This window comes from Myxine glutinosa, chromosome 3, assembly GCF_964187855.1.
Source record: "Myxine glutinosa chromosome 3, kmMyxGlut1.1, whole genome shotgun sequence".
Taxonomy (NCBI): domain Eukaryota; kingdom Metazoa; phylum Chordata; class Myxini; order Myxiniformes; family Myxinidae; genus Myxine; species Myxine glutinosa.
In genome coordinates this window covers 54,549,193-54,577,154 of record NC_136263.1, presented here as the reverse complement: position 1 = coordinate 54,577,154, position 27,962 = coordinate 54,549,193, and the positions used below count along the sequence as shown (strand labels likewise).

Sequence of the window (27,962 nt, the reverse complement as noted above, 5' to 3'; positions counted from 1 at the left end):
TCATTAACAACCTCTCGAATTCGCGTCTTTCCCTGCTCTGTACTCTGTCGTAGTTTGGTCTCTCCTTTTCGCGACTTTTTCTCACAGAATAGACACGAATTTCCTGATGAAACGGGAGCCTTCCGCTTGCGCTTTAAAACTGCTACGGGTTCCATGTCTCATCGATCCTCATAGAGCATATTTAAACCTGTGGGACGACAAAAAATAAAACTGGTGAAGTCATTTAATTAAAATGTGTTCTAAACAAATGTTGTATATTTATTTACAAGACTGACACAAATATATCAAACAATAACCGTTCGGAATGTAAACATTTTGGATTTCACAAATTCTTCTAGCAATGTGCAAATGATCTAAATTACCACAATATGCAATCCAATCGGCAGAAATGTTAAGCTCCTATATTTTTGCCGTTTCTCCCATCCTGCAGGATTAACATACCATCGCAGGGGAGGGGTTTCTTTTGGAGATCCACAACAACACAAGTGCGAAATATTCATACAAAAACATTTTTTCCGATGCCCCTGCTTTGAGAATTATAAATCTTTCCTTTAGGCTCACAAAAAAACAATTTTATACTCACAGTAGAGTGTTGAATTGAAAAAAACTAATGTCAAAAAGATGATTTAATGGTAGTTTTGGCCGCCATTTTGTTTTTCCGATTTTTGACACTTTAACGGCCAAAGCCAAACTGACATCCACCCTGGTGATGTTACATAGGACCCATAGGACGTGCCTGGCTAGTCAGTTTGTTTGTAACAAAGAGATGCCATCAAACGACACAATAGCCTGTGTTGGCTGGCTGACTAATATGTGTGTATGATATATTGCCATCATGCCATGACAATGTAATGCTCAAAATAACAGGATGTTTGTAATTGTTCGTCTCTGCTCTAGTCATGTTGCATGCAGAATCAAAATCTACATATTACATCACATGACACGAAGCTTGGTGAGAGTTTGGGTTATGATTAGGGTTATGGCAACACAAGTTTTGAGAGAACTTGTATAACCTGACACTTGACACAAGTTTGAGTTGGTTCAGAATGAAAGAGCTGTTTTTTTTTTTTGTTTTTTTTTGTATACTGAATCGAGGCTCGTGAAAGAGCTGACAACCGCGAGGGAAAGACAGCACAGGGGGACCACGAGGGAAAGACAGCACAGGGGGACCACGAGGGAAAGACAGCACAGGGGGACCATGAGGGAAAGACAGCACAGGGGGACCACGAGGGAAAGACAGCACAGGGGGGACCACGAGGGAAAGACAGCACAGGGGGACCACGAGGTAAAGACAGCACAGGGGGACCACGAGGGAAAGACAGTACAGGGGGACCGCGAGGGAAAGATAGCACAGGGGGACCACGAGGGAAAGACAGCACAGGGGGACCGCAAGGGAAAGACAGCACAGGGGGACCACGAGGGAAATACAGCACAGGGGGACCACGAGGGAAAGACAGTACAGGGGGACCACGAGGGAAAGACAGCACAGGGGGACCGCGAGGGAAAGACAGTACAGGGGGACTGCGAGGGAAAGACAGCACAGGGGGACCACGAGGGAAAGACAGCACAGGGGGACCACGAGGGAAAGACAGCGCAGGCACAGGAATTAATAGAATTGCTATTAAATGAGAATTTTCATATTGGATGTTAAAGCAACGAAGAGTTTAATGGGATTATAAGGTCACTAGCAGAGGTACCCGGCTTTGCACGGGAGTGGGAGGAGGAGGGGAGGGGGAAGAGGAGGGGAGGGGAACGGGGGGGAGGGGGGAGGGGGAAGCGGGGAGGAGGAGGGGAGGGGAAGAGGAGGGGAGGGGAATGGGGGGGGAGGGGGAAGGGGGGGGAGGGGGGAGGGGAAGGGGGGAGGGAAGGGTGCGGGGGTGCCCAGGGGAAGAAGGGCCCCTCCCCCTCCCCCTCCCCCCCCTTTCCCCTCCCCCCCCCTCCCCTCCCCCCTTCCCCCTCCCCCTCCCCCTTCCCCTCCCCCTCCCCTCCCCCCTCCCATCCCCTTCCCCCTCGTTCCCCTCCCCTTCTCTTCCCCCTCCCCTCCTCCTCCCCCTTCACACCAGGGGGGTTGACTCAGCCTGTCATCCCACCGAGGTCGGAAGTCGGAACTCATTGTCGTCAAATAAATGTAGCCTGTATGTTTCACTCTTTGTCACATGCCGTTGGTCCCATGTCAATCGGATGAAGTTGAAAAATTAACGTTACGAAGGTTCTCTGGGACGTACTGATTCCGAATAATGAAGTTGAAAAATTAACGTTCCGAAATACGCTAATTACGCTAACAGAAGCGCTGGAGGGAGCACTGCGCTCCCTCCCTTAGATTCCCTCCCTCTTCTGCTAGCGCTAATTACGCGTAACACACTAATTTTAAAACCCGAAGTTTTTTTAATTTTAAGGTGTGCTGTAGTCAGAAGCGCTAGAAGCGCTGCGCTCCCTCCCTTCGGAATCCCTCTCTCTTCTGCTCGTGCTAATAATACGCTAATTTTAAAACCCGAAATTTTTTAAATGTTTATGTCTCTGTGACATTCCTGGGACCATCCCGAGTCGAACAGTACTTTCCGCTCGCAAATCCGTCCACGGGTTCTCGAGATCTTAGAGATCATAGATAGATCAGGATACAGACACAGAGGCCAACTCTACTTTATATATATAGATATCGCGACATCATGGGAAAGCTAATGTTAATTGTGGGATGTCAGAGGTAATGTTGTAGTTTAATGTTCACACTGTTTGGGAAAATAATGCTCTATGCAACATGATCCCAAAAAGAACCCATCCCTACATCTAAGGATCAGGAAGGGAAGAAATGGAAAATTTGAGGTATTAAAGTTACGGAACTCAAATATCTAGGTTTGGATGTGCAGTCATTAAAAATTGAGTCATTCATCGGTTTGATGATAATCCTAATATTTTAATTTTTAAAAATGATCCTAATATCCACTGGTTTATTATTTTTTATTACTAGCTACGGCTACCAGGAGAGTTATTTCAATGGGAAGCCATTTCTTTGTGATGCATGTATCTTGGGAACCAAAAAAATGTGAACAAGGTGATGAAGATATAACAGAAAACTAGTTTTCATAAAGACTAGTGTCGGTCTACGTCAGCAGACAGATAACACAGTGGCTAGAATCAACAGGACTGGCCCCGACGAAGGGTTAATGCCCAAAATGTCTTTGTCTCCCACGGTGGTTTCGCATATCCCGATCAACTTTTTGTTGATTAAGTCCATTATTGATGAAGACATGTACAATTATATCAAAATTATTGTTATTGTATTACCTTCACCCCGCTGTCACAGTTTAACTTCGTTGGACGAATCCTCGGCCCACGGGGCCTCACTGCCAAGCAGCTGGAAGCTGAGACCGGCTGTCGGATCATGGTACGGGGTCGAAGCTCCATGCGGGACAAGAAAAAGGTAAACTCACACCAAATAACATGGAGTCCCATAAATGTATACATTTCCTTATTGTTTTCCCTGGTACAGACTTTTGCCACCTTCAGTGGCTCGTATAACAGGCATGTGTCAACTAAAGTTTTAATTATTTTCTAAACACAGTGTATTGAGCGAGAAAGAGGCTGAAAGAATGGATGTATTGTTCATGAAATAGATGTATTGCCATGTCAGTGACAATGCACTACTCAAATATAGGGATGTTTTAATAGACCTTCTTTAGTCTACCTATGGTAATGTCAAACTTTCAGTAAATTCACTGTTCTCCTTCTCATGAAACCATCTCAATGTTTCCTTAACACAATCAGTCTGGATTTGTTTCAAACTATGGCTATGTTTGTTCAAAAGTGATAGATGAGAAAGAAAAATTGATAAGATGGGTTACGTCTTATCGGGCTATGCCGTAAAGACTGCTAATGTTGCAAGTGCAGTGGGACTATGATGGACACAAGCAAGGGAATTAATGAACAGGAAAAGAGGGGGACATTAGACAGTAGATATAAAAACTGGTCAATAAATACCTGACATATTATCAGAAATTAATGACTTGCCAGGCTTCTGGCTGGCCATGGAACATTATTTTCCAAATCGTGAAATGAGATTATCTGGGAACAGTCCCTTCAGGACTCAGGAGTGACATTGATGCATGAGTAGTCTGGGCAGTCGCCCCATCTTATTGGAACCAGGTTTGATCATCAAATCCCATGTCTATTAGTTTTTTGGTCAGCCTGTGAAAGTTTTCTTGTCGAACATAATGGAGTACACTGAACAGTTACATGCGCACCTCAAATATATTGTCAGTTGTACAGACACTTCTCGGTCATCTTGGAGGAGGCAAGGCTTCTGCATTTGCAGTTTCACGAAAGTTTTTTTTTTTTTTTTTGCATACAGAATCGAGGCTCGTGAAAGAGCTAACATGTATTTCACAAACAAATCAAACAGACAAACAAAATATATAAAAAGAGGGAGCGGTAGACAAGATGGGGAGAGAAGGGGAAGCACACAAACACAACATTTGAGAGCAGGGACATCGGGAGATGTGTGGGAGGGAGAGGGCTTGGGGGGAGGAGGCGTGGGAAGGGGGTGGGGGGGGGGGGGGTGGGAGAAGTATAAAACACAAGGACACCAAGGACTTCCAGGACAGAAGTTGGTATTTCAAAAAAGTGGATTTGGGGTGAAATTAGCGGGGGTAGAAAAGATCAAGGTTTTGGATGGGGGAAGATAAGAGATGGTGGTGAACAGCTGTTTTAAAGACCTGGAGGGAGGAGTGGGATTAAAGAGAGTGAGGGAGTTTGTTCCAGAGGTGGGAGAAAAGAGGAATGAAGGAGTGAAGGTGAGCAGAGAGTCTTGATTTTGGCAGTTTAACCATAAGAGGGTTGCAGGCAGATCTTGTGCAACCTGTAGGAATATTTGAGGGACAGAGCCCAGAGAGAGCTGGAGGAGCAAGGCCGGAGAGGAGTCGGTAGAAGACGGAAAGACCACCAACCTGCCTGCGGTGAGTGCGTGAAAGGCCCTTGGAGTTAGCTTCATCGCGGGAGATTGCAATGATTCTGAACGCTTAGGTTTCAACAGCGTGAAGACGAGCTAGGTGTGAGGCAGGAGCACCAGCCCAGAGGGGAGAGCCGTATTCCATTGAGCTGCGGATGAAAGCCTTGTATGTGGTGAGGAGCTCAGGTGTGCCAAGGAAGGACTTCGCACGACGGAGGATGCCCAGTCGGCTACTGGCTTTGGAGGCCAGATTTGAAATGTGGTTTTCCCAGGAACGATCATGGCAGATAGTGAGACCCAAAAGCTTGAGTGACAGAACTTCTTGGAGAGGATTATTCAGAAAGTGGATGGGAGGGTTGTCCAGTCGGTCTTTTTGGAGAGACATCGTAAGAGTGTGAGATTTGTCAGGATTGAAAGACATGTTCCACTTGTTTGCCCAGTCTGTGATTTTGTCCAAGTCTGCAGAGAGTGAGGAGGCTGCAGACTGCCGATCTGCGGGATGAGGATTGGAGCGACAGAGAGTCGAGTCATCAGCAAAGAGATAGAGAGGATTTTCAAGAGAGTCAGAGAGATCATTGATGAAGACCAGAAAAAGCACAGGGCCCAGAACACTGCCTTGGCGAACTCCAACCTGAACAGGAAGAGGAGATGAGGGAAACCCATTCAGGGCCACACGTTGACTACGACTAGAGAGGAAGTCCGCCAGCCATGCGTGGAGATTTCCATGGATACCAAATGAGGAGAGTTTGGTGAGCAGAGCGGGGTGCCAGACCGTATCGAAGGCACGTGATATGTCAAGGGAGACAGCTCTAATTTCCTGTTTGGCATTGAGGACCTCCATCCATTGTTGAGAAAGCAGAAGCAGCATGTCCAGAGTAGAGTGACCAGGTCTGAAACCAAATTGATGATCAGAGATCAAGCCATTGGAGAAGAGGAAAGATTTCATGTCCGAAGCAATGATGGATTCCATGACTTTGCTGATAATTTGGAGAAGGCTGATTGGTCTGTAGTTGCTAGGATCTGTTTTTGCACCTTTTTTGTGCAAAGCGGTGATGTTGGCTGATTTCCAAGCAGATGGCAGATGACCTTGAGCAAAAGAGAGGGTGAAGAGAACAGAGAGAGGGAGTGAAAGAGCGGAAGAATAGGATTTTAGGACCCGTGGGCTGATGCCGTCAGGTCCAGTTGCAGAATCAGAGTCGAGGGTTGACACAAACTTTTCCACCTTGTCAGGAGGAAAGGACACAGAGTCCAGGAGCAGCTGGGTACGACTGGTTACGGTGGGTACAGAGAGGGATAGGTTTGGGACACAAGATTTAGAGGCAAACACAGAGTTGAGGCATTCAGCTTTTTCACGTGCGGAGTCAGCCGTGTATCTGTTTGAGGTGAGGGAGGGTATGGAGGGGGAACAAACACCGAAACAGATTTGACCAGATGCCACCAGGATTTGGAAGAGGGAGACAGATAAGAGAGTTCGGTCTTGAGAACGGAGAGATATTGTTTCCTGGCTCTCCTGAGGGTGGACACACACTTGTTTCGGGCTTTGTGAAAGGAAATGAGATTTCCTTCCGTTGGATTTGCTTTCCAGGAGATGAAGGCAATTTGTTTCTGGGCAACAGCCTCACCACAAGATTCTGTGTACCATGGATGGGAGGAAGGGTATGACAACTGAAGACGAGATGGGATAAATCTGTGCATGAGGGAGAGCAATTTACTTTGGAAGAATTCCCAGGATGAGTTGATGTCAGAGGCGGTAGAGATGGGAGACAAGTCCAGATGATTGATGGCTGCTTGAAGACCGTGCCAGTTGGCCTGAGTGAAATGCCAGACTCGTCGACGCTGAGGAGGCTCTCTGAGAATGGTCAGAGATATGTCCACTTTAACAAGCACATGATCAGATGAGCCGTTTGGAGCAGAAGAGCAGCAGACATTTTCAGGGAAGTTAGTCATAACCAAGTCCAGAAGAGAAGATGCTCCGTTGACTGAGATCCGGGTCGGGAAATTGACAGATTGTGTCAGTCCCAGTGAGTCGCAGAAGTCCTTTGCTGAGGAGCCATAGCTGGTGAGAGAGGTACCCACACCCAGCCAACTGGCATGGTGACAATTGAAATCACCACATATGAGGAAGAGAGAGTTGGGATGGGTAGATAGAAGTTGGTCCATATTATCAGACAGCGAGAAGTAGATGGAGTTTTTGGCATACGAGAGTGTTGTGTTCCTGGAAGGATATTTTCTGACGTTATAAATATTTTTTGAAATCTCTTTGATCCTGAGTTATTGAACCAGATGAAGTAGAGTTCCAGGATCCTTGCTATTTTGATATTTGCCAACTTTTCCATGTTAGTAAACCTTACAGGAGCCCTACTTTTTGTGTAGCATTGAGGGAGATTTGCACAAATCAATGGGTGTGGGGAGTTACTGTCAAAAAGCCCTTTATGCATAAATGTAACAAAGCCAAGAGACTGAAATATGCCTGAGCATATCAGAGTTGGGATGCTAATCAATGCGGAAAGATACCTTGGAGTGATGAGTCCAAATTGAAATTTTCTGTAACCAGAAGAAAGACATAAAATGTCATAGCTCCCACCATGGTTTTAGTAGTTTTGCTGCACTGAGATAAGGGCCGTCAGTCGGCCATCTTTGGTCGGATGACAACACAAAATATTCTGCATATGTACACTTATTTATTGTCCTTGTGCCAAGTTTGAAGGAAATCGGTCCATGCATGTCCGAGAAATGGATGGGGACACGTTTAAGTAACAAAATGGCTACCAGTTGGTCATCTTGGATCTGATCTCGAAAAAAACATGGCGTGCATATATAAGCCCTCATTCATTTATCTGTGTGCGAAGTTTGAAAAAGATCGGCAAATGCATGTCCGAGACATGGTTGGGGACGTTTTCAACATCGGGTACGTGTTTTGCAACTAAAATGGCCGCCAATCTACCAGTGGGCCTTCTTTGATTGCATCGTGAATCAAAATGATGAGCATATGTATTGCCTTTGTGCTAAGTATGAACAAAATCGGTGAATACATCTCCGAAATACGGTTGCGGATGCACGGACGGACGAACAAGACTAGATCCATAAGCCCCCGTTTCAGAATAAGTCCAACGGGGGCTAATAAAGGGACCGCAGTATGTCAGAAGGAGGGTTCATGATAAATACAAGGATATGTGTCTACAGCCTACTGTGAAGCATGATGGAGTTTCAGGATTGAGGATATATTTCTGTTGCCGGAACAATGAATGCTGACACGTAAAAGCATATCCTAATCCACCATGGTATTCCATCAGTAAGGAGGCTAATTTGGTGACAACTTTGTATTCCAGCACAACAATGACTCCAAATACATTGCAAATGTCATTGGTGGTGGTGGTCTGTATGCAACTTGTTGCTCCTTGGCTGCATAATTTTTCTGGTCTGTGTCACTGTTGCTTTTCCCCCTAATACCAGTCAGCAGGTACTCATTTTTCTGACAGGCTGAGGATGACAGGCTGAGTCAATCCACCTGGTGTTAATTTAATGACACAACAGGGGCTCAACATCAGGACCCTAAGATCTCAAGCCAGCTACCTTAACTGTTAAGCCAACACCAGGCTTATGCAAATGTCATTAAAACAAATTTACAAAGAAAAACAAAGTTAGGAACTCTACAACTATTAGAATTCCCTCTTCAAAGTCCTGACCTTAACATCAAAGAAGCTGTCTGGGATTATTTGCACGGAAAGAGAAATGAAAAACAACCAAAATCAAAAGACGAATTGTGGGGAATATTGCGGAATGCATGGAACAACCTCCCAATGGAATTTCTCCAGAAATTACAGGAAAGCATTCCAAAACAAATATCTGCTGTTTCACAGGAAAAGGTGGTCACACCGGATATTGAAATTTCGTGCATTAATATTATAATCAAATGCAATTCATTTTGGTTCTTTAATAAAACATGATCATTATAACACCTTTTATTTATCAAAATATGCCAATGGGACAATAAATAAAAATTCAAAGTGGCCAAAAACATTTGTACAGTGCTGTATATCTACTATCTAGTAACCTGCAAGTAATAAGGAAGAGTGAAGTAGGGTTAATGGGGCTAGAAAGGATTGTGGGTAGGGATGGGGGGTGATGTGAGATTGTGGTGCACCGCATGCTTCGATGAAGCCCCGGAGAGAAGAGCAGGATTGAAAAGACCCAGGAAGGCAGTTCCACAAATACCATAAAGTGGTAACAGGGTTGAGGTTTGCGACACACCGGGATTTTGGCACTTTAACCATGAGGGGGTTACTGGCATGAACGTGACAGAAGGCGTTCGTCCTGGAGGAGCCGGCGAGGGTCGAAGGCCTGAAAGAGTAGAGGGAGCAAGATTTTTGGATTTTCCAATGGTCGTGGTTCAGGAAGCTTTTGTTTTACATGACATTTTCTGCTGCTGTCAGATTTCTTGTGTGGCTGTTTTGTATTTACTCCCTATGCATGCTCGTCATGTGCTCACATTAATCCATCTTGTTATGATAGAACAGATGTCAGCAACAGAAGGCGGAGGCCTAAATATGCACCACCATCCCCTCTACCCCAAACCCCAATAACAGCTTTCCTTTCCTGTCGTTCCCTCTGCCTCAATGCAAATGAATGCGAATAATAATGGTACCTTTTTAAAAAGAAATTCATCACATGATCTTTGAGTGTCGACATCAATTTCTGCAGTCTAAGGATGTTTGCCGAAGCAGTCGGGCACAAAACATACCAGGTAAACATAACTACAACACCAACCATCTACTATTCTTCACCTAGCTTATTACAAAACCTCCATTATTATCTGCAATGCCACAGGCACCACGACTGATGTGGTATCCCAGGCAACACCATTCACGAGGGCCTAATTATGGATGCAGAAAAAGTGAGATACTGACAGGGGAGGGAGAGTCCACAGCATTGACCTTCTGCCTCCCGAATTAAAAAAAGGGAGGGAAAGGGAGGATGAGCAGGGAAAGGGAAAACAAAAGGACCGAGGAATTATGTTAGGCAAGCAGAGAGAGCATGGCGCTGGCTGTAGAATTTGCGAAGGCATAATTCGTCGGAGTATGTCTGGATGTACTCGCAACATCAGCATTGATGGAGCTGAAATGAGCTCCTTTGGCGACGTGTAATAGGCCGCCATTGTGTTACGGGCGTTTTATTTGTTCTCCACACGCGTGGCTGTATCCTCGTTCATCCATAATGAGCTCTTTGATGGAAGGTCCATTTTGTCATTTGAAACATGACCCATTGGAAGATTTCTAATATTCCAAACTCCAAAATCCATCATAATCCCAACTATACATGAGGGCACTTTCATACGGAGAATCTGTTACTCGTACATCATGACAGCCTGAAATCCGAAGTACGCTCGAAAGTGATGTCCACTGAATTATGACGACGTGAACATTTAGACATTGCAAAGAAGTTAATTTGAGCATATATAAATTACAAGCCGAAAGCACCCGGCGTTGCCCGGGTTCTTTTTGAATGAATTTACTACTATAATTCAGCTTTTACTCGCGGCCGTAGAAGATTGACTACGACAGACTTGGCATTTAATATGGAATATTTTTTTTGTGGGGGTGAACTTACTTTTCAAGATGTCTTAGAACCAAAAGTTCATTGGAATTATGTTGAAATTATTCTTGATTTTGTTAATGTGACCTTTAAAAGAAACAAAAACCACATTTGACATTTCGAAACAAATAAATTGATACTTGAAAGTGATGTAAACTGATATCGAACTCAATTCATGGACAGTACTGTGTTAAACTTCTGTACGTTTTCCAGAAGTATCTCTTTATTTTGCACATTAGTCAAATTTTTTTTTAACAAAAACAAAAGTTAAATTACGACTGGGATTACGGACAGTAAAATTACAGTTCAATACTTCATGTAACCCCCACGAGCATTCAGGAGAGCACGTACACGTCGAGGCATGCTGTTCACGAGATTTGCCAAGGTTTGGACAGGAATAGCTTGCCATGCAGTGACAATAGCCTGCTGCAATTCACGCACAGAGGTAGGCTGCTGGTCCAAGTCGTCGATTTGACGCGTTAATTCTGCCCACAAGTTCTCTATCGGATTCATATCCGGGGACATGGCAGGCCACTCCATAAGCTCTACACCACGGTCAGCAAGAAAGTGTTGGATCATGCGAGCACGATGAGGCCGTGCATTGTCATCTTGGAAGACAAAGTTTCCTCGAAAGGCTGCACGAGCAAATGGAAGCAATGTTTCTTCCAGAATGGCCCTGTACTTGAACTGGTTCAGGTTTCCATTCAGAACAACCAGGTCAGTTTTGCCCCCTGCATGAAAAGCAGCCCAAACGGCCACCCCACCACCTCCAGCTTGGACTCTTGGCACTATACAATCTTTGTTGTAGGCTTCATGCACTTGTCTGCGCACTCGGACACGGCCATCTTGACGATAGACCAGAAATCTAGACTCGTCACTGAAGATTACGTGATTCCAGTGTCGTTGCTGCCATTGATGGTGCTCTCTGGTCCACTGCAATCGGCGCTGGCGGTGTTGTCTAGTCAGGCGTGGCTTTCTCAGGGGACGCCTGGCACGATAGCCTGCTTGAACCAGTCGTTGGTTGACTAGCCTTCTGGATACAGGCACATTTGTCAGTTGCTGCCACTCAGCCCTAAGCTGATTAGCTGACTTGGTATGGCCATTGCGGACTACCCGGTGCAGATGGCGATCATCCCTCCTTGTGGTTCGCCGGGGACGTCCTGGCCTCGGTATTGGAGTAGGGACACCCCTCTGAGCATTTCGTTTCAGGATCTTTGACACCTGACCTTGAGTGATGCCATACTGCCGAGCAATAGCACGCTGTTTCATGCCGTAATTTCGTAAAGCCACCACTCCATGACAAACAGCATTGTCGAGTTGACGGACTATCTCCAGAGGAAGCGGCAATAACTTTTGGAGATGTGCAGCAGTTGTTTTCCACTAATAGAGAACGCAACAACCCTTGTATACCCGACTGTGAAGCCAATCATCAAATGCACCTGTCCGTACATTTTGCCACGCCACCTGTGGTATAATCCTGTTGTTGACTTCTTGCTGCGACAGACAATCAGTGACATGGTTCTTTTAACAAATAAATCACCAAAGTGTAAAAGAAACTCACCAGATTGATATACTGAGTTAAGAAAGTAAACCCAAGTCAAGAAAAAAAATAATTCCATATTACATGCCAAGTCTGTATAATTCAGCTCAGCTTTTAATTGTGAAATGGGCACAGCCTGGCCGAAGCGGCCTCGACCGACCTCGCCACCTAGCCTATAACCTTCCCGGGGCCCATCCTGACGTTTTTTGTTCTTTTTGAATGAATTTACTACTATAATTCAGCTTTTACTCGCGGCTGTAGAAGATTGACTACTATAATTCAGCTCAGCTTTTAATTGCGAAATGGGCCCAGTCCAGCCGATGTGGGCCTCCACCGGCCTCGCCACCTAGCCTATAACCTTCCCGGGACCCGTCCCGACATTTTTAGTTATTTTTGAATGTATTTAGTACTACAATTCAGCTTTTACTCGCGGCTGTAGAAGATTGACTACTATAATTCAGCTCAGCTTTTTATTGTGAAATGGGCCAAGCCCGGCCGAGGTGGGCCTCGACCGGCCTCGCCACCTAGCCTATAACCTTTCCGGGGCCCGTCCTGACATTTTTTGTTTTAGAGGTTTCCTCCTATCTTTCACCGTTCAGGAGATTAGCGCATGAAGACAAACAAACAAACAAACAAAGAAAGAAACAAAAACTTTCTTTTATGTATATATAGATATTATTGGAGCATTGGAAAACCTGGTTACATTTTTGACTCGATGGCAGGTACTGATACTTGTTGCTAGGCCTTCAGTCAGAATACAGAACATGTGAGCATTTGCAGAAAAATTGATGACAAGTTGGCCTATGTTTATAAATACCTCCTTCTCCTTGCATTATTAAATTTAAAAAAACCTTTTGCACAGTGTATATATTGTATTACAAAGTCTTTTCTTTATTCCATATATATACCAAGACCCAATCACATTTTTCACCCATAATTGGAAGGAACAACCAATCAGCTCTCACCAAATAAATTATCCCCAGGTTGGTCGGATCTTTATAATTAACCCTCTGCTCTTACAGCCAAAGAGAGCTGCATAAAGCAACGAGGAAAAGCTACAGAAGGTAAGTTATTCGCGGTTTCAAAACCTACCTGGGTTCTACTAAAGCTACAGACATTCACAAGTAGCACATACAGTGCCTTCAGAAAGTATTCACACCCCTTGACTTTTTCACATTTTGTTGTGTTACAGCCTGAATTTAAAATGCATTAAGTTGAGTCTTTTGTCAGTGATCTACATATGATACCCCATAATGTCAAAGTGGAATTATATTTTTTTAGAAATGTTTGCAAAATAATTAAAAATGATATACAGAAATATCTAATTTGTATAAGTATTCAACCCCCTGAGTCGATACCACGTAGAAGCACCTTTGGCAGTGATTACAGCTTCGTGTCTTCTTGGGTATGCCTGTATCAGCTTTGCACATCTGGATTTGGGGAGTTTCTCCCATTCTTCCTTAAAGATTTGCTCTGTAAAGTTGGATGGGGATCTTTGATGAACAGCAATCTTCAAGTCTTACCACAGATTCTCAATGGGATTCAAGTCTGGGCTTTGGCTGGGCCACTCACGGACTTTCACGTTATTGTTCTTATGCCATTCCAGTATTACTTTCACTGTATGCTTGAGGTCATTGTCCTGTTGGAATGTAAATCTTTTTTTTCTTTTCTTTTTTTCTTTTTTGTATACTGAATCGAGGCTCGTGAAAGAGCTAACATTTACTTCACAAACAAATCAACCAGACAAACAAAATATATAACAAGTACAAAAAGTTTTAATTAAAACAAAAGCCGCATCGATGTTACACAATGCCTAGATGCAGCTGTTCCTATAACGTCGATGTTATAGGCACAGGACATTCCTATTGATTCGATTACTTGATGTTATTTTTGTGCAAAGTGAAAATATATCTCGGCAATTTCCCGTGTGTGGTGACGAATTTTTAATATATCTCGGCATTTTCCCATCTGTTATTTCAGGCGGTGTATGACTGACCATGCTGCGATTTAAAAAAAATATATCTCGGCAATTTCCCGTGTGTGGCGACACATGAACGAAGCTATGCTCCTCTCTCCACATTATTGTGACGACGTATAAATTAAATATTTCATCGTGACGATTGTCATCAAATGGACGAATTTTTAATATATCTCGGCATTTTCCCGTCTGTTATTTCAGGCGGTGTATGACTGACCATGCCGCAATTTAAAAAAAATATATCTCGGCAATTTCCCGTATGTGGCGACACGTGAACGAAGCTATGCTCCTCTCTCCACATTATTGTGACGACGTATAAATTAAATATTTCATCGTGACGATTGTCATCAAATGGACGAATTTTTAATATATCTCGGCATTTTCCCGTCTGTTATTTCGGGCGGTGTATGACTGACCATGCCGCGATTTAAACAAAATATATATATCTCGGCATTTTCCCGTCTGTTATTTCGGGCGGTGTATGACTGACCATGCCGCGATTTAAAAAAAAAAAATCTCAATGGACTTGAAGTTACAGGCCTTTGAGAATTCATTTCGTTCTATAAAGGGCAACTTTCATCAGATTTTCTTCGTTTTTTTTCAACCGAGTCTAAAACTATGTTAGCGACTGTGAAAAATGAAATGATATATCGAATTTGATTTGAAAGAAAACTGTGTGAGAGAGCAAGACACCACGGGCCTACAAAACAGGCCTCAAAGCTATGCGAGTTAATAAAATGGTGGATATTTGTTTATATGAAGCCTCTCCCACAATGGGTGGAGCTATGGTTCCCAGAATGGGTGGAGCTTTGAGGTTTTGTCTTCTCTGCAAGAACAACAACAAGAACAAGAAGAAGAACAACAACAACAGCAGAGGGCACTCTATGAGCAGCGTCTGCGACGCGGCTAACAACAAGAACAAGAAGAAGAACAACAACAACAGCAGAGGGCACTCTATGAGCAGCGTCTGCGACGCGGCTAAAAAGAGGGAGCGGAAAACAAGATGGGGAGAGAAGGGGAAGCACACAAACACAACATTTGAGAGCAGGGAGATGTGTGGAAGGGAGAGGGCTTGGGGGGAGGAGGTGTGGGAAGGGGGGGGGGGTGGAGGGAGAAGTATAAAACACAAGGACACCAAGGACTTCCAGGACAGAAGTTGGTATTTCAAAAAAGTGGAATTGGGGTGAAATTAGCGGGGGTAGAAATTTTTAATTTCTTTGCCACAGTCTTTGTCACAGTCTAAGGTCTTTTTCACTCTGAAGCAGGTTCTCCTCAAGGAATTGCCTGTATTTGGCTCCATTCATTGTTCCCTCTATCCTTACAAGTCTCAGTCCCTGCATGACGCTGAAAGGCATCCCCATAGCATGATGCTGCCACCACCACGCTTCACGGTTGGGATGGTGTTAGATGGGTGATGAGCTGCGCTAGGTTTCTGCCAGACGTAGCGCCTTGCATTCAGGTCAAAGAGTTCAATTTGCATCTCATCCGACCACTTAATATTTTGCCTCATGCTCTCAGTCTTTCATGTGGCTCTTTGCAAACTCCCGGCGTGCTGTCATGTGCCTTTTTGGCTTCCGTCTGGCCACTCTCCCATAAAGCCTAGATTTGTGTCATGCTGCAGAGACTGTTTTCCTTCCGGCAGGTTCTCCCATCTCAACCAAGGAACTCTAGTTCTGTCAGAGTGGTCATTGGGTTCTTGGTCAGCTCCCTGACCAAGGTCCTTCTTGCCCGGTTGCTCAGTTTGATCGGATGGCCAGCTCTAGAAAGAGACGAGGTATTTCCATATTCTTTCCATTTCCTCATGATGGAGCTCACTGTGCTCTTGGGAACTTTCAAATCTATAAATTATTATATATCCTTCCACAGATCTATGCCTCCTCACAATTCTATCTCGGAGTTCTACGGACAGTTCCTTGGACTTCGTGGTGGAGCTTCTGCTCTGACATGCACTGTCAACTGCGGGACCTTATATAGAAAGGTGTGTTACTTTCGAATTCATGTTTAATAAATTTAATTGGCCACAGTTGAACTCCAATCAAGTTGTAGGGACATCTCAGTGATGATCAAAGGAATTGGGATGCACCTGAGCTCAATTTGGAGTGTCATAGCAAAGGCGATGAATACTTATTGGTTCGAGACATTTCAGTTTTACATTTTTAATTAATTTGGAAAAATTTCTATTAAAAAATTCCACGTTCACATTACGGGGTATTATTAGTAAGGGAAACATATGAAAATCTGTTAACTAAATTGTTACCAAAAAATTTCTTCACCAATATGTTTGCAAAGGTGTGTAATAACATGTGTTAAAATGTTGAAGGTCAACTCCCGTGGGAAACCCAGAAAAAAGCTGTTGAATTCGGGTACCGAAAAATTATTTTCGAGAATTTTTATTTTTTTAAATCGGCCCTTAATTAACTTATGAGGGGTCAAATAAGGGTTTTTCATGATTCTGAGTTGATTGTTAACATTTATATTTCACCACAGACACTCCTTTGTGGAAAAATAATTTCTAAATATATCTCATTTTCTACTTTGCAGGACATGGAGTCTAGCAATATGGATGAAGACGTTACTCCACCTGTGCTCAATTGCTTCATCTGTGCACGCTCGGATACACCAGCTGAAAGGCTCATACAGGCAACTCCAAAGGGATACTCAACTTTATTGAAACAAGCAGAAACTGTCGAAAATGTTACTGTTGTGGAACGTATGAAGGAGGCTCAAAAGGAAGGAAAACTGAGGTACCACCAGAAGTGTAAAAATGATCTGTACAACAACTTTGTTGCAACCACCAAGAAGTCAGCTCAAGCATCAAAGGCAGAGAAAGAGTCATCAAAGTTGAAGAGAAGACGCACTACTTGTGAGTTCAGTTCATCAACTGGCTGCAGTTCTAGAAGATCACAGTCAGTTGACCTCCTGTATAAGGATGTATGCATTCTTTGCAACCAACCAGCCCAGCTCTACAAAAATAATCCAGCACAAGCTAGAAAGAAATACAGAGTGCCAGATAATTTGACTGCAGATACACTGAAGGCAAGCTTGCTGAAGACAGCACGGAGTCGCGGGGATGACTGGGGCACTGAAGTCACTGGACGCCTGGAAGGGATCAACGACTTGGTAGCAGAAGAAACACTGTACCATTTGCGATGCAAACTTATGTTTGCGAGAGGTGACAGTTTGTCCAAGACTGATGAGGAAGGAAAAAGGAAGAGAGGACAGAGGAGTATTGATGAGGAGCGAGAGGCAGTTTTTATTGAATTCTGCGAATGGTTAGACTCAGAATTAGAGCATGGGGTAATGAACATGGACCAAGTCCATGAAAAGCTGTAGGAGTTTGATCAGTCACCAGAGAAGAGCCTTTCTTATTCAAAGCATTGGCTAAAGATAAAACTTCTAGAGAAATACGAAGACACCTTGTATTTCACAACACAGGAAAGAAGGGCAGATGTACTCTGTCTCAAAGATGGCACCGACAATATTCTGCGAGAGCATCATGCTAAACTTGACCATGGAGATGAGAAGACTCAGATCATAAAGACGGCACTCAAGTTCATATCCAATGATATTGCCTTGATTGATTTAGGTCCAAAGTCATACCCCACCACACACAGTATGACTGACATCGATAGTCAGCTGACACTTGTTCCTGCAAGCCTTCAGATGTTCTTGAGACCGATTGTCAAGACAGACGAAAGAGTTGCCGTTTGGGGGCAGAATTTTATTAAGGCCTGTCGACCTCGGTCTGGAGTATTGCCACACCAAATGGGGTTTGCCATACAACTTGATCATAGATTTGGGTCAAAATGGATGCTCAACAAGTTCCACCGGCTGGGATACACTGAGTCTTACACGGAGACACAAAACTACAAATACTGCTTCCTTAATAGTAGGAGTGGAGATGATGTTCCAGATACTTCTGGCACTCTTGACACCATTGTGGAGGAAACCGATGAACAGATCAATGATGAGGTTGCGGTTGATGCTGCGCTTGAGGATCAATCAGTGATGACAGCCAAAGTGCCAGCCAGTGAAAGTGAATTGTCAAGTAATGATCAGGTGGTCTTTATGGAGGTTGGGGAAACAAACAATGCAGTCACTCAGTTTGTTGGAGACAATATAGATTTAAACATTGTCTCTATTCACGGAAACGCTCCCTTTCACTCAATGGGTTGGATCGAAGTCACCTCTCCGGCACCACCTTTGCCAGATCCACAGACAACAGCAGCTTTCCCCCGGGTGAAGTTGAAGGCACTCGACAAAGCTAAGATCCTGAGAGGAACTGAAGTAAAGATTATTCCATTTACGAACAGGAAACAGATAGGAACGAACGCGATCATGTTTCTCCCCCTCGCTGAGCTTTCCTCCTCCCTGGCTCATGATCAGCCACTCCTCACTCCAGGTGACACACTCTAGGCAGCGGGGTGGGTGATCAACAGGTGACACACTCTGGGCAGCGGGGTGGGTGATCAAAGCCAACGATCCTGAGTTCCCACACTCCAACTGGAATGGCTGGATGAAGAGAATCCATGCTAATGATGCAAAGCAGAGCACACAGATCGAGTTCCTCCCAGTTATTGAAGGAGACCCTAATGACCTCAACACCATCTTCACCACTCTGAAAGAGTGCATACGGCACGCTGGGGTCGCTATAGTGACCTTTGATCTTCCGATTTGGCTGAAGGCTGTGAATATAATAAAGCAGGCAAATCTACCCGTCATTCCAAGGTTGGGGTCACGTGCATCTCGGCCTGTGGAGTCTGTAATGGCATTACATGCAGAAACTGCAGTCATGATGTTGTTGAGTCTGAAGAAGACATAGACAATGACTGTTGAACCTTCTGACATTGTGAATGAGAAATAACTCTTGAGTGTTATATATGTATGTGAAATAAAAGCTACTTTGTGTGTAAATGTAAAAGTGAAAATATAAATGTTAACAATCAACTCAGAATCATGAAAAACCCTTATTTGACCCCTCATAAGTTACTTAAGGGCCGATTTAAAAAAATAAAAATTCTCGAAAATAATTTTTTGGTACCCGAATTCAACAGCTTTTTTTCTGGGTTTCCCACGGGAGTTGACCTTCAACATTTTAACACATGTTATTACACACCTTTACAAACATATTGGTGAAGAAATTTTTTGGTAACAATTTAGTTAACAGATTTGTGAAATATCTCATAAAATGCCCTTACTATATGTGTAGATCGGTGACAAAAAAAATCTCAATTTCCTCCATTTTTAATTCAGGCTGTAACACAAAAAAATGTGAAAAAAGTCAAGGGGTGTGAATACTTTCTGAAGGTACTGTATGTGCAAGCTTCTCCATGGGGTTTACATAACTGAAGAAAAAAAAAATGAATTTGAAGAAAAAAAATAAGGTGACACAAAAGTAAAGATAAGAACCTGCGGAACCACAGGTGCTTGTCCTTGGCTGATGGTTAAAGAAAAAAAAAAGAAGGCAAACACAGTGTATGACATGTTGTAGTTTATGAATTGTACCGTAAGCAACAGTGTATGACACGTTGTAGTTTATGAATTGTACCGTAAGCAATTTAGCAACCAGTGGCACTGCACAATTGTGTAATGGCAGACCCGTCGAGCAAAGAATTTGCAAGAACACGATTCGCATCTAACTGCATAGTATTCTCTCCATCTCTAAAACTAATCCAGCAATGGCAGCAAAGCGTAACAACTCTGTACAGCGTGTGTAATGGCTCACCCCGGGAGCCAACGCTTTAATACAATATGATGGCCCTGCTGGACAATTTCCAGCTCCACCGACACAACTAGCATGAAGGTGGCTTGCTCACATCACCAGGAGCTTGAGGCACATGAATTGTTGAAGTTGCGTTGCATGGTGTTTATAACTGTGGGATTTTCGAAGTGAAGCAGCAAAGATCCTTTGCCAATGCAACTGCGCTAGGGTAGTGAAAGCCATCGGCTTCCTCCTCATGAGACGTACGAAATGGAAAGTGTCTGTAAGCATTACGAATGTGGTCAGTGTCTTCTTTGTGTAGGTTTCAAGACTCATAGAAGAGCAACCGCAGAGAATAATAATAATAACATCAGGGAGAATTGCTTTGCAATAAATGTCCCCTGCCGGTCCCAATGAATGTTCTTGTTCCAAGTCCATGAAAAATTGGCGAAACGTCCCGAAACTCTAACTTATTCTGTAACTTATCATAATAGATCCATGTACCAAGTTTCAGTTGAATATGTTGAAGGGTATGGGAAAGAAGTGCAGAAAACAACAGGTGGGATGGACGGACAGACAGAGAGACAGATTTTCAAACCTATAGTGCCATCCAGCCTGGTGTTGGTTTAGCGGTTCTTGTGCCGGCTTGGGATCCTATGATCCTGGGTTCGAATCCCGATCGATCGCTGATTTAACGCCAGGGGGGTTGACTCACTGGCTCAGCCTGTCATCCTTCCGACGTCGGCAAATTGAGTACCAGTTCACTCGTAATTCCCTGTGTGTCGCAAAAGGCGACAAACAGGGTTGGCGGCAGGAAGGGCATCCGGCCATAAAACATTGCTTAAAAAAAAGGGGACCATGGTGCCCGAAAAAGACCAACCCCTGCTCTGCGGGGAAAAAATGGCCTCTGAAGGTGGTTCAGTGCCATCCGGGTAGCGTACTAATAAACCCACAGCTACAAGGTTGTCTGGGTAAAGGTGGACTTGACATTGGGTGACTGGTGTGATTAAGGGAGTAGTAAAGATCACGGAAGGATGTGGGGATCCTGTCCTTATTGAGCATACTTTTGGTATGATACAGATAAATCTCAGGCAAGTTAAACTATCTGTGTGGGATGTTTTTACTTTATTTTTGAATCAGATATTTTTGAAACACAATTGTGTCGATAACAGAGGAATGCACAGCAACGAGGCATCTGGCTCGTGAAATCTTTTCAAAGTACCTGCAAGAGTTTACTTTGAGAAGATCTGGACCTTTTTTTCCTTTTTTGCCCTTTCTGTGTGTCATTGATGCACAATACTTCAGAACATTCGTTGGCTTTCTCGACTTATCTCTCCATCCACAGTTCAAAAGTACAAGGGAGCAAATGAACTATTTGCGGCAAGTGCATGTACAGGCTTACGTATATTGCTTTACCCTCGTCGAAGAGAGGATTATCCTCCTATCCACACCATAAAAGAGCCATTTGTCTGTCTGTGTGTCGCCATTTTTCTCAGATGGCCGAACGGATCTTCGTCAAACTTTCAGACGTTCATCAGTGACCGCTTGGGAGTGTTTTAGGCAAAAACTTTTTTTTTGAAAAATTTGAAAACAAGGTTCGATTTTTTTATTTTTAAACAAATCGCTCTTTCGTGCCTGAGCTTTTGGAGCTATGTGAATGGTATTATTAAATTATCCCCAATTAATGTGTGTGTGTGTGTGTGTGTGTGTGTGTGTGTGTGTGTGTGTGTGTGTGTGTGTGTATGTGTGTGTGTGTGTGTGGCATCATACCATATAAAATTTTAAAAAATTAGACCTACAAAAAAATAGAGATTTCTTCAAAAAGCCAACAGGGTTAGAACAGCACTGGGCAACGCACCGGGTACTCCTGCTGGTCCATAATAGCCGGCGAAGCCGGTGTTGTGAATGAACGCGTACGTATTATGTTGAAAAGCCAGATTTTTCTGGATCCCTTGAGAATTTCGAAGCTTTGACGCACCAAATCGCTCAATGTAGGCCGCCATCTTGCGGATGCGGAAGTATGCATAACAAATTGAAAAAAGTCCAATAGGAGTTTGTTTCACCCGTCTTTTTTTGATTCACAATCTAATGCACCTCTAATTTGGAATTAAAATACTTTAAGACCAACCTTGGCCCGCACGGGCCTGGTTATCTTCAACGAAAATCGTCACCAAACACCGGAACCAATGAGATTCGAGCATTTGAAAAAACATTTCAAAAACCAAATCACTCAATGGAGGCCGCCATCTTCCGGATGCGGAAGTATGCATAAAAAATTGCGAAAAAGTTCAATAGGAGTTTGTTTCACCCGTCTTTGTTTGATTCACATTCTTATGCACCTCTAATGTGTAATTAAAATACTTTAAGACCAACTTTAAGACTTTAAGACCAATTAAAATACTCATTCCCCGGGCTTACATGGGCCCTGGTTATCTTCAACGAAAATCGTCACCAATTACCGGAACCAATGAGATTCGAGCATTTGAAAAAAGATTTCAAAAAAGCTTTTTGCCACATTTTGGATGCTGAAAACGGCGTCAAATATTCTAAAATTGACGAAGAATTTATTTTTAGAAATCTCGCGGCCATAGGGGATAGTTTTTCATGCCTGGAAATATCCGAAGTTGAGACGGAATTCACCGAATTAATCAAGAAGGAAATTTTATAAATTTTAATCTCATCCAGAATGCAAATGGTGTCATTTTAGGTCTGAATTTGCGAAATTTTGTGAGCTGACCAGTCAGCGATCAGCTTAGGTCAGCCAATCAGCGCCATCGCCACGGTTTGATTAACGACAGTCACACATTGCTGTTGAAACGGCACTATCGTCTGATCTGTCGGCACCGATCTTACTGCAAGCTAACTTCTTCTGGTGGAGGAAGCCGCAGTGCCCGGAGAGAACCAGTCCTGACAGCGACTGAAGTTAGAAGACTACACACATACTGTGAAAAGGTATATTAAGCCCAGTTAAACTTTCTTAAAATAGGCCTTAAGCTAGCACATCGTATAGTTACTTCCTTAAGCTTCTTGTGACATTTATTGTATGTAGGTATTGGGGAGGACTGTCTGCTCTTCTCTTTTACCAAGTCTTACCAGGTACGGTACCTACTACACCTACCTACTACCAACTACCTAACCTACTGATGCCATTGTGATGGGTAAAATAGTGGCAAGAGGCTTTGGCTTCGCCGGCTCATTGCGGCTTTGCAGTCGGGTACTCCTAAAAGGTTGTGTCCATCCCTTCGTCTGTCTGTCTCCTCCATACCTCCAACACCATGAAACCTAGCGGCCCCAAACTTTGCATGCCTACACCTGGACCTCCAACAGATTGCATTGATGAAAACTGGGTGTTTGGGTGTGTTATACCACCCTTTTTGAAGATGATTAACGAGGTGCTCATAATTAAATACCCGAAAATGCCTCACCAATATGGCGGCCCGCAATCTTTGTCAGCCCACTGCCACTTGCTGGATTAAGCCGCCATTTTGTTTCGGCATATTCAAACGTGCCTTGCCTTGGAAACACGATCAACAACAACAACAACATGCATTTTAAGGCCATTTTCCCTGCTAGAGCGGGGGTTAGCCTTGCGGTCTCCATGACAATCTCCTCCATCTTGCCCTATTTTCTGCATCTCTCCTTGTTAACCCCCTTGCCCGCATTTCTTCTTCCACCATCTTTAGCCAAGTCTTTCTCGGTCTTCCCGGTCCTCTACTTCCTTCTACATTCATTTCCATCACTCTTCTCAACCAGTCACTTTCATCCTTCCTCAACACATGACCAAACCATCTCAACCTGTTCCTCTTCACAACATCAATCACAGGCTCTATTCCCATCATTTTTCGCAATTTATCATTTGTCTTCCTCTCTCTCAACGATACTCCGCACATCCATCGAACCATTCGCATTTCCACCCTTTCCAACCTTCGTTGCTGCTCTACGTTCATTACCCATGTCTCGCTCCCATAAATCATAACACTTCTCACACATGCAGCATACACCTTTCCCTTAAGCTTCAACGACACTCCCCTCCTTATAGCACGCCACTCAGTTCCCAAAACTTCTTCCATGCACATCTCACTCTAGCAAGCATTGCCGAGTCTGATCCACCTTTTCCATTCAGCATGTCTCCGAGGTAGCAAAATGTTTTCACACCTTCCAGCTTCACGCCGTCTCCAAGATCCAACTCAACATTTCCTTAATCTGCAGTTCCCTCTGTGCACACCTTACATTTGAATGTAGCTGCCACACTGGTTAATGACCCTCTCAGACCACTACATTTTTGATGAACCCACTCAGCGCACATTGTACATTGAATGGAGTTCACTCCGACACCCTTCCTGCACACAGCACAGGGCCACTTCCCAGTTCTTTCCACCTCACCACATGCTCTACCACTTGCCATCACCTTCGTCTTTCCGATATTCACCTTCAGACCTTTTGTCTCCATACATTCCTTCCACTTGTTCATCTTTTCCTTCAGTCCATCCATACTTTTCGCAATCAACACCAGATCATCTGCATACAACAACTCCCACGGTAAACCCTCCTTTACGTTCTGAGCCAGCACCTCCATCACAGCTACAAATAGTAGTGGACTTAGTACCGACCCTTGATGCACTCCCACCTTCACCTCAAACTCACCACTATTCCCGTCCTTCATCCTTACAGCTGTGCGCGCTCTTTTGTACATTGCCATCACTACTCTGATCAACCATTCCTCCACTCCTAACTTCCTCATTGCCCATGTCTATACTTTGCGTGGAACCCTTCCGAATGCTTTCTCCAGATCAACAAACCCACGAAACAACTTCTTGTTGAAGAACAACAACAACAACAACTTTCTTCTTGGAAACACGATCGATTATCATTATAAAATTGAAGCATGTGATAAAAATCTGGATTTGGATACTTGTACCCAACTGCAAAGCCGCAATGAGCTGGCGAAGCCAAAGCCTCTTGCCACTATTTTACCCATCACTATGGCATCAGTAGGTTAGGTAGTTGGTAGTAGGTAGGTGTAGTAGGGACTGTACCTAGTCCAAAATGATACCATTTGCATTCTGGATGAGATTAAAATTTATAAAATTTCCTTCTTGATTAATTCGGTGAATTCCGTCTCAACTTCGGATATTTCCGGCCGTGAAAAACTATCCCCGACGGCTGCGAGATTTCTAAAAAATAATTCTTCGTCAATTTTAGAATATTTGACGCCGTTTTCAGCCTCCGAAATGCGGTAAAAAGCTTTTTTGAAATACTTTCTCAAATGCTCGAATCTCATTGGTTCCGGTAATTGGTGACGATTTTCGTTGAAGATAACCAGGGCCCGTGTGGGCCCGGGGAACGAGGTTGGTCTTAAAGTATTTTAATTACAAATTAGAGCTGCATACGATTGTGAATAAAAAAGGACGGGTGAAACAAACTCCGATTGAACTTTTTCGCAATTTTTTTATGCATACATCCGCATCCGGAAGATGGCGGCCTCCATTGAGTGATTTGGTTTTTGAAATATTTTTTCAAATGCTCGAATCTCATTGGTTCCGGTAATTGGTGACGATTTTCGTTGAAGATAACCAGGGCCCGTGTGGGCCCGGGGAACGAGGTTGGTCTTAAAGTATCTTAATTACAAATTAGAGCTGCATAAGATTGTGAATCAAAAAAAGACTGGTGAAACAAACTCCTGTTAAACTTTTTCAATTTGTCATGCATTCTTCCGCATCTGCAAGATGGCGGCCTCCATTGAGCGATTTGGTGCGTCAAAGCTTCGAAATTCTCAAGGGATCCAGCAAAATCTGGCTTTTCAACATAATACGTACGCGTTCATTGACAACACCGGCTTCGCCGGCTACTAGTACCCGACTGCAAAGCCGCAATAAGCCGGCGAAGTCAAAGCCTCTTGCCACTATTTTACCCATCACTATGGCATCAGTAGGTTAGGTAGTTGGTAGTAGGTAGGTGTAGTAGGTACCGTACCTGGTAAGACTTGGTAAAAGAGAAGAGCAGACAGTCCTCCCCAATACCTACATACAATAAATATCACTAGAAGCTTAAGGAAGTAACTATACGATGTGCTAGCTTAGGGCCTATTTTAAGAAATTTTAACTGGGCTTAATATACGTTTTCACAGTATGTGTGTAGTCTTCTAACTTCAGTCACTGTCAGGACTGGTTCTCTCCGGGCACTGCGGCTTCCTCCACTAGAAGAAGTTAGCTTGCAGTAAGATCAGTGCCGACAGATCAGACGATAGCGCCGTTTCAACGGCAATGTGTGACTGTCCTTAATAAAACCGTGTCGATGGCGGTGATTGGCTGACCTAAGCTGATCGCTGATTGGTCAGCTCACAAAATTTTGCAAATTCAGACCTAAAATGACTCCATTTGCATTCTGGATGAGATTAAAATTGATAAAATTTACTTCTTGATTAATTCGGTGAATTCCGTCTCAACTTCGGATATTTCCGGCCGTGAAAAACTATTCCCTACGGCCGGGAGATTTGTAAAAAATAATTCGTCGTCAATTTTAGAATATTTGACGCCGTTTTCACCCTCCGAAACGCGTAATAAGCTTTTTTGAAATATTTTTTCAAATGCTCGAATCTCATTGGTTCCGGTGTTTGGTGACGATTTTCGTTTAAGATAACGATGTTGGTCTTAAAGTATTTTAATTACAAATTAGAGGTGCATTATATTGTGAATCAAACAAAGACCAGTGAAACAAACTCCTATTGTACTTTTTCGCAATTTTTTTATGCATACTTCCACATCCAGAAGATGGCGGCCTCCATTGAGTGATTTGGTTTTTGAAATATTTTTTCAAATGTTCAAATCTCATTGGTTCCGGTGTTTGGTGACGATTTTCGTTGAAGATAACGAGGTTGGTCTTAAAGTATTTTAATTACAAATTAGAGGTGCATAAGATTGTGAATCAAACAGAGACGGGTGAAACAAACTCCTATTGAACTTTTTTCAATTTGTTATGCATACTTCCGCATCCGCAAGATGGCGGCCTCCATTGAGCGATTTGGTGCTTCAAAGCTTCGAAATTCTCAAGCCAAGGGATCCAGCAAAATCTGGCTTTTCAACATAATACGTACGCGTTCATTGACAACACCGGCTTCGCCGGCTATGAGGATTGGATCCTGTAGACAAAATAAATGTCCAAATCTGGAATGAAATCTGACAAAATTTACCATATCTATCGATTTTTATAACTAAGTGAATATATTCATTTATTTAAGCGAGGCTGTCATTCTCCTTCTGGGGTTAGTTTTTATTTATTTACCTAAATAATAATTTTTGACTTAATTCATACTTCCTAACTAGGGTGTCACTCCACTGTACCTGCGATCCGTTTTTAAAATTCCTCGGCCATTTCAACCAGAAGCAATCAGTTTGCTATCGCTTGCCAAGCCAGCAATTCCTTATCACCCATTTCGTTGGAGTGCTTGCTGGAGTGCTTAAGCCTCTTGGCAATGGCTCTAAAACTTAAGTCAGAAATACCTGTGTACTTCATTAATTAGTCACAAGGCCAATGCAGTTTGGGTGTTTTATAACACCCTTTTTGAATATGATTAAGCACCACTTGGTGAACGCTATTCAGGCTGCTTTTGCAAACCATGGCGTCACAGTAGGCAGAGCTCCCTTTTTGTTTTTACGTACCTATGTTTTTATTGACGAACATTTTTGTGCGATGTACTAACCCTCCCCTCCCTCCCCCTACTTTCCACCCTCCCGCTTCGCTCTCTCCTTTCCTTCCCTTCCCTTCCCCTTTCCTCCTCTCCTCCCCCCTCTCTTCATATTCCCACATCAGGAAGCGACTCATTGTTACCCTGCAACGCCGAGTACTTTTGCTAGTATTAAATGAGGCAATTCTGTGTGTGTGTGTGTGTGTGTGTGTGTGTGTGTGTGTATGTGTATATGCACATATATATATATGGATATGTATGTATATTGTTGCGGTTCTCGGTTACGGCACTCCCCTTACCGAGGGGGGGTTTAATCCCCCCGTCTGTTACACTGGCCGTCCGAGTCCTAGAAGGTATCGCGCTCCTTTGCGGGGTTGAGGTTGACCAGGGTGACTCGTCAATGGAGTCCCAGATACCTTCGCCAACCTCGCCGCAAAGCAGGGCGCTACTTTTGCCCGAGCCACGGACAAGATGGAATTTTGCCGAGCGGTTTAGCAATCCGCAGCTCGAACCATTAACAAAGGG

General features: G+C 43.6%; 3 protein-coding genes across 4 annotated transcripts in view; all 3 read left to right on the top strand.

Moving 5' to 3' along the window:
* LOC144888135 (uncharacterized) overlaps positions 1-27,962 on the top strand; it is a 639,726-nt gene that overhangs the window by 328,544 nt on the left and 283,220 nt on the right. The gene's annotated exons all lie outside the window — the stretch shown is intronic.
* LOC137423553 (KH domain-containing RNA-binding protein QKI) overlaps positions 1-27,962 on the top strand; it is a 579,309-nt gene that overhangs the window by 343,109 nt on the left and 208,238 nt on the right. For both annotated transcript variants that reach the window (XM_068110837.2, XM_068110838.2), the window contains exon 3: positions 3,302-3,418. In XM_068110837.2, coding sequence (XP_067966938.2) covers positions 3,302-3,418 — 117 coding nt within the window. The remainder of the gene's footprint in view (positions 1-3,301; positions 3,419-27,962) is intronic.
* LOC137423868 (uncharacterized) lies at positions 17,502-20,091 on the top strand. The gene is made up of 3 exons (XM_078773469.1): positions 17,502-18,454; positions 18,492-18,687; positions 20,076-20,091. Exons 1-3 carry the CDS (start codon positions 17,668-17,670, stop codon positions 20,089-20,091), a joined length of 999 nt encoding a protein of 332 aa, XP_078629595.1. The 5' UTR covers positions 17,502-17,667.

Bases quoted from the DNA above. Each gene is read 5' to 3' on its own strand.
- LOC137423868 (XM_078773469.1), top strand. From the start codon at position 17,668: ATGACTGACATCGATAGTCAGCTGACACTTGTTCCTGCAAGCCTTCAG. The intron at 18,455-18,491 runs GTGACACACTCT...GGTGATCAACAG, and splicing joins TCAGCCACTCCTCACTCCAG to GTGACACACTCTGGGCAGCG.